Raw genomic sequence first — 10,194 nt, forward strand, 5'->3', positions numbered from 1 at the left:
TTACAGGACTATTAAGAGTGTAAACCCCCTTTTATCTCAGAGCCTGACAAGGAGGAGGAGGCAACCCCCGAAGGTCACAAACTTTAGTACCTCACTCACCTCCAGGATACACTAAGACCCAAAGTCCCTCCTGAACCTCTCTGAGGCCATACCAGGTTCCTGGATTGCTTTTAAAACGCATTTGAATTGATGGGTACCCAGAGCATCATTTCACACATTTAAGAGTACGGAGACATGTGGGAGGAGACTATGGAATCTGCCCTTGCGCTCTAAGGATGCCCTGCCTCCCTCTCAAGCCTAGATCCTGTGGCATTACTTGCTGAACATGTGAATGAGTGGCTGGGACAGAAGACAGAAGACCTTGAACTCTCAGGGCTATGACCCCGGGACACACGTACCATGGTCACCTTAACCGCAGGCTCTGAGATAGACACAGAATTCGCTCTCCTCTATACTCATTGACTACATTCATATGTAGCCCACATCTCTCACCATCTTTCCCAATAAATTAATATTCAAAGTATTATAATCTCTAACAAACTGAATTTATTGAATCCTAAAGTCACGACAATGAAACGTGTTCCTATCACTATAATTATAAATTCTTGAGTTACTCCCTTAACCTCAGGTCTAAGCATTGTTTACTTAGTAGTCGGGGAGTGAGGATGGAAAGAAAAAGGGTTTTGGTTTCTTAGTGAGATGCACATCAATGCAGAGTGACAGACACATGGACAGTCATCCTTGCAGGGGAAGGCTCCTCATCCTTCTGGTTAAAGACTAGCAACAAGCCAGGCAGTGGTGGTGCACACCTTTAATCCCAGCACTCAGGAGGCGGAGACAGGCCAATCTCTGAGTTGGAGGCCACCCTGGTCTACAAAGAAACCTGTTTTGTTTTGTTTTGTTTTGTTTTGTTTAAAAAAAAAAAAAAGGACCAGCAACAAAAATCCTCTTGCCTAGAATCATTAGCACGAATTCCTATAAAGCAAGGTCTGACCTTGAGCCCATAGTTTCAGACTGTCATGTTTAAAAGAGACAGAAAGAAGGTGAGAGCACCCCAGAAAGGTAAATTCTAAAGGACACTACACACAGAATGAACTTCTAAGACCTACAAGTCATATTCCTAGAGCTCCCGTCCACAGAGCAGACATTTTCTAAACATAAAATCTTTCATGGGTTGACGGCTTCTGGGAAAGGGAGAGTCAGTTTTCTTTAAGGGTGTGACCCCTGCTAGGTTGACTATGCTCTAGAGGAAGCAATGTCATGACTACAGAGGCAGCATAAATCAGACTCAGTGGAATATTAGAAGAGGGGGGCACGAAGTTGGGAGAGCATAGGGTGGGTAAAGGTTAGGTCTGGAATGAGCTCGGAGAGGAGCATATAAATATGATCAAAATATATTGTAAAAAATTTCTCAGATCATAAAAATATTCATTAAATAAGTAAGTGACCAAGAATAAAAACAGCCTGTCTTGACAGTCATGCATGGTCATATTTTACAATGGTCTCCTTAGAATCAGTGCATGTGGTGCCCCTCAAACATCCTGCCGGTCCCCAGTGTTCTTTTTCCAGTTAGTTGTACACAAAACACTACCCTACACAGGCAGAACAAGTGAAATGGGTCACTTATCCATACACTGGGCCCCACCCCATCCTCTCCTCCCACTCAGTCTCAGTCCTGGAACTCTGACCTGGAGTAGTCTGTCTCTCCGCAAGTGTGGATCCACACGGACTAAGCAGCAGGCACAACTAAGGGTAGAGAGGGAGTAACTAAAGGATCCTGGGGTCTATGAGAAGCAGTGTGTAGGAAATTATCCAGAAATATGAGAGATTATATAAAAGGCCAGTCCAAAGCAATGAAGTAAACTTGGAATCAGACTTAACATGGGATGAAAACTGAAGTCCAGCGTTGTCTTGTGACTTACCATGGTCACCTAGCAAGTTATCTGAAAACTCAGGACCAGAACTTCATCTCAAAGCTGGGTTTTATTTTTCATTTCTACAACTGGCCTCTTCCTCTACGGTGCACAGCGAGGGCTTCTAATACTCTGAGATGGCTTTCATACCTGATCCTGCCACTAGAGAGTCTCTCACTATTCAGGGAGCTCCTTCCCAGAAGCATGTTTCTTACTTACTGGAAATACACACCTTTTGTCTGCTTTCAGACAGGGTCTCATGTAGCACAGGTTGGCCCCAAACTTGCTACATCAGTGAATCTGGCCTTGAGTTTCTGATCCTCCTTCCTCTAACTCCCGTGCTGGGATTACAGGGTGCGCCATCATGTCTGGTTAATATGATCCTGGGGATCAAACTCAGGTCTCTGTGCACACTTGGCAAGCACGCTACTAGCTAACCCTTTCCTTATATTTTAATGTAAGCATTTTGGAGATGGGGACTGCAACAGATCGGTGAACCGGTTAATACTTACTCATTAATGAGAAGCAGAGAGTTCATGTTCAGGGCCCATGGAGAGAGAAAAAAGGAAACTGAGTTCTAACTGTTGTGAGTGAGGAAGACTGGGATAGGCCTAAGCAAGATGCTGTGGTAAGGCTCCCCAGGTCTGTGACCCTGGGGCTTTAAGGTGCCACGATGATGCTCAGACAAGTTAGTCATGTCATTAAGGTCTGCCTAAGATGAGGCCTGAGGAGGGACAGAAGCCCACATTAAATGATACACAAAAGGGCCGGGCGGTGGTGGCGCACGCCTTTAATCCCAGCACTCGGGAGGCAGAGGCAGGCGGATCTCTGAGTTCGAGGCCAGCCTGGTCTACAAGAGCTAGTTCCAGGACAAGGCTCTAGAAACTACAGGGAAACCCTGTCTCGAAAAACCAAAAAAAAAAAAAAAAAATGATACACAAAAGTAGACAGACTTCCAGACTATGAAAGAGTACATCAGAAATAGTCGAGGGCCCATCTGGACAGGTACTGGAAAATAGAACAGTGGCAAATAACAAGGGGTAAGGACAGTTTGAGCACTGGGGATCTGGATACCAGTCAAAAGGGAGTCCAGGGGCGGTGGTGGTGCAAACCTTTAATCCCAGCACCCAGGAGGCAGAGGCAGGAGGATCTCTGTGAGTTCGAGGCCAGCCTGGTCTACAAGAGCTAGCTCCAGGAGACGCTCCAAAGCTACAGAGAAACCCTGTCTTGGAGGGGGGTGGGGGTGACCACTTCTAAAAGGGAGTCCAGAACAAACATCAAGACATCAGAGACCCCAGTCCAGCCAGGAAACGGGCAAGAGCTTGTTCCGGAAAGCACAGCTCCTAACAAGCAAAATCAAGTCCTAAGGAACCAAAGTTCCCCACAGAACCCGAGTTTCAACACTCGAGTACAGACCAGGCTCTCCAGAAGGGGAAGGAAGATATTCGGCAAGAACCAGAGGGAGGGTTCTCAGAAAGAGGATGGCAGTGGTTGCCACAGCAGCAGATCCTACTTAAAACTGTAGCTACGTTAGGACCAGATCCTGGTAGGCAGCTCAGTGGGTAACTTGTATTTAGACCCTAAATGCAGATGTGGTTGAAGAGGCAGCTTTCTCCTCCAACAGAAAACTAAGGCTGGGAACAACTTCAAGTTTGGTATATATCTTGTATATGAACTTGGGAGGAAATGGTTTTCTGCTGCAATGTTTCAAAACCAGAGTCTTAGCCCAAAACATCCGTGAGAATGTCTCCAATTGAGGTCCTCCAGCAATACCATCAAGATGAACCTACTCTGATTCATCAAGATAACAGACCCACAAACAGTTAGACTATGTGCTCTAGAAACGCCTGGACACCTCAGCAAGCAATACATCAGAGAGAAGTCTAGACTTTAAGCAAAGACAAGACACCGTAATCTTCCAGACTTCTGGAGTCAGAGACACTGGTCAACGGAGTCTCATCTAAAGCCCGGCACCTATTCTCAGAGGGCTGGGATGAGGCATCATCTCCCAGGAAGCGCAGTGTTTGTTTGGGAGAGTCTCATGAAGACACTTGGTAGGCAGCCTGCCCAGATTAAGCCCAGGACTGAAGGGTAGCTCTTGTCTCACAGGAATGAGGTAGACCCTGAATGGCCAGCAGGGAGCCTCTAAGAAGGAGGCAGATCAGGAAGACCCTGCTCGGTGCTCCCTCTGACTCAGGTACAATGCCACTAGTTGTGGCATCTTCCTTAGTGTGAGTTCAAATTGTTCCCAAGTTCCCAAGAAATCAGGAGAGTCTGGAAAAAAGATGGACTCGGGGTGCTTGGTGAATCCAAAAATATAAAACTGGAATAGCTCATCAAATTCGTAGGAAAGATATCATGCCAATCAAAATGTAAAACTTAAGCTAGGTGGTAGAGGCACACACCTTTAGCCCCAGTACTGGGTAGGCAGAGGCAGGCATATTTCCGAGTTTGAGATCCACCTGGTGTACAGAGTGAGTTCCAGGACAGCCAGGGCAACATAAAAAAAACCTGTCTTAAAAAACAAAACAAAACAAACAAACAAACAAAAAACACAGAACAAAACATGGACAACTGCAAAACTGCCCTTCAATTCCTGCCTCGAAAGTTAAGTTGAGAAGTTTGTCTGTGGTGTTCAAAAAGTTCTTCGGGTGTTAAAAACAATGTAGGAAATGATTGGCAAGAATAGGAAGGTGGCCGCATCAGGCACCGGGGAACTTGTTTCAATCTTTTGAAGTACCTAACCCTCTTTAACTACAGCTACAAGCTCAACAGCCACAGCCAATATGCAAAACCACATCCAACACCTGTTGGAGGATTAAAATGTGAACACTTCAGTCCTTACCTTCTGTATGGAACAGAACCATTTTCCAAAAACTAGGCACATGGCTTTCTCTTTAATTCCAGACACACACACACACACACACACACAGAGAGAGAGAGAGAGAGAGAGAGAGAGAGAGAGAGAGAGAGAGAGAGACGTCTGCAGTTCCTTATGTGCACCGAGCTTCCCTGGAAACTTGGAAAACCCTGGTACCTGTAGTCAGTCAAATGCGTATAGTAGCTGTGTTTCCTCTGTACTTCTGTCAAATACCTTTCCCCTTCACACTCCAGCAAACTCTTCCTCAGCTCACATGCCCCTTCTTATATTACCACTCCTCAGTGACACCTTCTCAGTTTCCCCAAGCTCTGTGTCCTGTGCTTCCAACCCTCCGATCATCTACAATAATATCCAAGTCAAATGTATTAAATTTTTTCCTACTTTGGCTGGGTCGCAATTTTTTAGGGTTAGGTGAACTGATATGATCAGTTTGAAATGTCTCCAAAAATGGCAGTACACCCACCTTCTGATATACAAACCCCACTACAGGACTACAGCCTGTGGACTTGCAAAACTAACTACCTGCTATAATACTGCTTTACCAAAGACTGGAAACCATCGAAATGTGCATTAGTAGGGTTCCCTTAAATAAACATCAGCAAATACCATGCAAGAGTTTAAAAGAAACCCAGGCTCTCTTCATACCAATATGTACTTTTTGCTCAAAATTCCTCTAATGTGGGACAGGAAGAGATCTCAGTGGGTTGAGGTGCCGGCAGCCACACCTAACCATTTGAGTTTGATTCCTGGAAGAGAGAGCTGCCCTCTGACCTCCACAGATGCACTATGGGTCACGCACACAAACACGAACCCCCTGCCCACAACATGTCCAAGTTAAAGCCCAAGCTCTAGTCCCACACCACACCATGCACAGCTATCTTTGTGGCATCGAGTAGCTTACTTATCTTGAGTAAAACAAGGATATAGGGACCCATTCACAGTGAAGTCAGAATAAACACAGTAGATAGAGCATACGGAGTGCTTGCTCCCGGCCCTGACGTGTGGGGCCAACTAAATGTTCATTTCCCCATCGCTATCATCCAGGGAGTCCTCAGAAGGTTTTCCCTGGGACTTCACTCAGTCATTGGGTATAAACATGTCTCATTTACAGAAGAAAAAATCCCGGTGTACATCTGGAAGTTGAGTGATCACTCTCACTATTAATCCATTATTTATGCAGGGGTGGATTACACAATAGTTGAGACCATTTTAGACGAGACTCTTATCCTCTCAAGTTTTATTTAAAGGGCATACATACAATGCCTTTTACGCTTTTATCGTGACTAAAAGGCCAGAACACTGGCTGGCTTCTTCTACGTTCCACAGATTTATTTCCATAGGACACATGAAATATTTATGTTGCCTTCCTCTCACCACCAAAATCAATAAGTCATTTGGAGGAGATGGCTAAGGTCAGACATAGGTTCCAACTATGGTGGACTGTCCCCAAATCTGTCTGAAATGAGATGGTCTGGAGGTACCTATGGCATTCAGTGCACTCCTTACCCCGTGGCCCATCGTATTTGTCCATCTCTGTGAGAACTGAAGTCTGTCCTGTACACCTTCAAGCTAGGTAGAGCCACTTTCCTTGCAGTGCAAGGCTCCCAGGGTGGCTGAAAACCACAAAAAGCTCTCTGCACTGAGAGGCCTCAGGGCTCCGAAGGGCAGGTCAGTCCTATGCACTGAAGACTGAGCTAGGGAGCCAAATCTAATGAGTAGGGGGAGGGTTTCAACGACAAACCTTCAGGGGCCAAAAGTGACACCGTAGAGGGAAAAAGGCTACCCAAGGCACAGACAAACCGTGACTGAAACAGCGTTTCAAGCATTATACAGACAACTTAGAACAGAAACACTCCAGTCCACAGCAAGACATCTCAAACGGACACTCGGACACCATTCTAAAGATAATTGCTTAGATTTTCCTTTTGTAATAAAAACTGACTTATGGGGGGGGGGGCGCCTGAGAGGTTATTCATACAGTGTACTATCTCTAGGTGATAAGATTGGGTTTTAAATTTTAACATATTTACTTATTGTTTATCTGCATGTATCAAAAATTCTAAAATAGAAAATACATCTTATTACTTTGTTTTTTGAGGTAGGTGCTACATAGTTGGGCGTCTCTTACTTCACTGAGTGCTCAGGGTTCGAGACATACACCACTTACACATTAAGCTTTATGTGATTAAATAATGAAATGGACACAATCAGCCAACTAGCTGTAGATAAAGAAACTAAGTAAGGAACAAACAAGTAAGAGCTTTATTTCACTGTTCCTGGGAACCCCCAGTGCCCAGCGCAGACCAAAAATAGAAGTTACAGTAAGGAATGTCTAAAGACCAGGCAAGGTGGTGAGGAAGAGGCAGACTCAGCCCAGCCTGGTCTACACAATAAGCTCCAGATCAGCCAGGACTAGAGAGTGAGACCCTGTCTCAAAAAGAAACAGAGAAAGAAGCAAAGACAGAAAGAGACAGAAAGGAAATAAAAAAAAGAAAGAGGACAAATTCTGGACATGGGCCAAAGAATGGGAGAGAGAGAGAGAGAGAGAGAGAGAGAGAGAGAGAGAGAGAGAGAGAGAGAGAGGGCACAGTGAGATTCTGCTCAGTCCTAGGGTAGTTCAAATGTGGCTGGACTCTGTCCTTGCAAGATCTCACCAGAACTTGCCAGGGCAGCCTCTTTCCAGGAACAGCAACCCCTTGCTTGGTACAGGCTGCCTGGCCTAAAAGATGCATTAACCTATTTTGTTGTTTAATGTCCCTTGCTTTCTATTTGTGATGGTTTATACTGACTTAAATTGGGCTATGGAATCTCGTAGGAGACAAGTTTCCAGATTAACCTATGGGTATCATCTAGAGTAGGTCAGTCTTTAAAGGCCTGGGTTAACTGAGTTGTGAAGCCTGATCCTTGGCAAGGGCAGCACCATTCCCTGGGTTTGAGTACTCCATCTGGATAAAAAGGAGGATGCTAGCTGAGCAGGAGCATACATCCTTCTCTGCTTGTGACCACAGAGGCAATGTGACCCACTACCTCCCACTCCTGTGATGTGGGATTACCCTCTGTATGCTGTGAATATGTTTTATTACCATTGGTTAATATAGAAGCTACTTTGGCCTATAACAGGGCAGAATATAGGTAGGTGGGAAAACTAAACTGAATGCAGGGAGAAAGAAGGCAGAGTCAGGGAGGTGCCATGTAGCTGCTAAAGGAGAGAGACACCAGAACCTTACCAGTAAACCACGAGCCTTGTGATAAAATATAAAATAATAGAAATGGTGTTAATTTAAAATGTAAGAGCTAGCTAGGAATATGCCTAAACCATTGGTCTGTGTTGTAATTAATATAGTTTTTGTGTGATTATTTGGGCAGAAGCAGGCGGATCTCTGTTGAGTTTGAGGCCAGCCTGGTCTACAAAGCAAGTTCCAGGACAGCTAGGGCTCAAAATAATAATAATGATAACAGTACTAATAATAATGGCACTGACCTGATACAGTTGCTGGGAGAAGTAAATGAATTCAAATGTGTATGGATTAGGTATAGACCAGGGCCTATCACACAGTATCTGTGGGCCAGTAAGATAATAGAAGTTTCTGTCGCAAGTAACACAGCACATAGTTTTAAGTCCTACTGACACTAATAGTTCTCATTGTAAATTACTAAGTCAACAAATTGACTTTCATGGCAACTGTATTTATGTCTGGGCCTCCCTTGTAAATCTCTATGAAGTCAGGGTTCTCTCTATATAGTAAAATGTTTAGCCATGTGTTTTCTGATTTGCTTGAGGAAAAAAGCAGAGATGTAGACAACAAAAGTAGTTCCCAGCGCATATCTGCACTCAGTAACAGGATGAGTCCTAAACCACACCCAAGGGTGAGTGAACACACGAGTTCACAATTCCATAGCATACAGGAAGGCAGGTTCCTGCCAGCCCTCACAGAGGCAACCCAGACTTCACTTTTAATGAGTCTGGGGAGAGGAAAAACCTCAAAACCCGATTATCCAGGACATTCTTCCAAATCAAGCTTTGTTTAGCTATCAAAGAACTCGGTACACTTGAGGTCCTGAATTACAGCTGAGTTTACAAAACTGCCACCTCACACATCCGCATCTAAATTGCAAATTGCAAACCTCTCAGATTTCACGTCGAAGGCAGGAGCCTCTAACCAGCACCGCCCTAACTCTGCTCAGGCCAAAGCCAGTCTAAGCCACTTCCTTCACCCTCGGCCCTGAAAAATTTAAGTCATCAGAGAATGCCTATTTCACAAATATGTGTGCATTATTTTCAAAATCGAGGGCTTGATACTGCCACAAAAGAATAAAACCGAGTAATTATTAAATTTGGAGTGACTGACACACACAAAAAAAAAAGCTCAAGGGGAAAAAAAAATCACTGAAGCTGCGTAAGTTACCATAAAGGATGATGTAAATGCTCGTTTCAAGTTTCAGCCTTAGCAATATCAAAGTCGCAGATTGGAAGAAAAGGACTGGGAATTCGTTAGTCATTAATCTCCCATTTCCTACGATTCCTGTTAATTACCTAGCCAATAAAGATCCTACAAGTTTATTTAGCCGAACTGAAATGCAGCAGTCCCTTTAAATGCTCTCGTTTCTCCACATCATAGAAAACACTCTAAGAACAACGTTTAAGAAGTGAACCAGGAAGAGTGGTCAAGCACACTGCTTTGAGGAACTTCGTGCTCTCTCTAGCTTAGTTAACCAGAGTCACTCTAAGCAAAGCACTAGGACGCACGACAGAGCGACACTACCTAATGCAAAGAGCCGAGAGGGTCGCGGGCCAGACTGTCCCGCTGGCAGCACGGGTGCAGCTCTCCAAAGCTCCCCGGAGACTCCGGGTCCCCAGCCTGCTCTCCTCAGGGCCCCGTCGGCGGCGGGTGCAAACCCCACCCAGCCGCAGTGCACTTCCCGTTCGCCGGCCGGTCAAGAACTCCAACTTGACAGTGACACGCCGAGCTATGAGGAAGTGGCCGCGACCTAGGTGCTGCCACACTCCGGAGGCTGGACCGTCCTGGCGAGCAGTGCGGAGGAAGCCCGAGGGGGCTCGTCGAGAACTCCGGCTCTGCGCCCCGCAGCCTGGACACCCGCACGCGTGGCGCGCCGAGCCGAGCTCTTACCTGGTTTGACCGGTTTGGGAGGTGGCTTGGACATGGTGCTACGCGGAGCTGCTAGGCTCTGCCGCTGGAGCCCCACACGCAGACAGGAACTGGGCGCCAAGCCTGCGCTGGCCGCGGCCGCTCGGGACCCGCGCGCAGCCGATGCGGGACACTCGTACCAGCGAGCTCCGCAGACCGCCCTGCCTTCCCACCAGGAAGTGGCCGCGCCTCGCCGGCCGCTGGTTGGCTGCGGCGGTGAGTGGGGCGGAGCCTCGGAGGGCCAACCTGCTCC

General features: G+C 46.1%; 1 protein-coding gene across 1 annotated transcript in view; it reads right to left on the reverse strand.

The window, feature by feature from the left end:
* Ostf1 (osteoclast stimulating factor 1) overlaps nt 1–10,125 on the reverse strand; it is a 47,779-nt gene extending 37,654 nt beyond the window's left edge. The window contains exon 1 of the mRNA XM_038349216.2: nt 9,924–10,125. Within this exon, the coding sequence (XP_038205144.1) occupies nt 9,924–9,957 (34 nt within the window). The 5' untranslated portion in view covers nt 9,958–10,125. The remainder of the gene's footprint in view (nt 1–9,923) is intronic.
* Between the last annotated feature and the right edge of the window lie 69 nt (nt 10,126–10,194).

This window comes from Arvicola amphibius, chromosome 1 (assembly GCF_903992535.2).
Source record: "Arvicola amphibius chromosome 1, mArvAmp1.2, whole genome shotgun sequence".
Taxonomy (NCBI): domain Eukaryota; kingdom Metazoa; phylum Chordata; class Mammalia; order Rodentia; family Cricetidae; genus Arvicola; species Arvicola amphibius.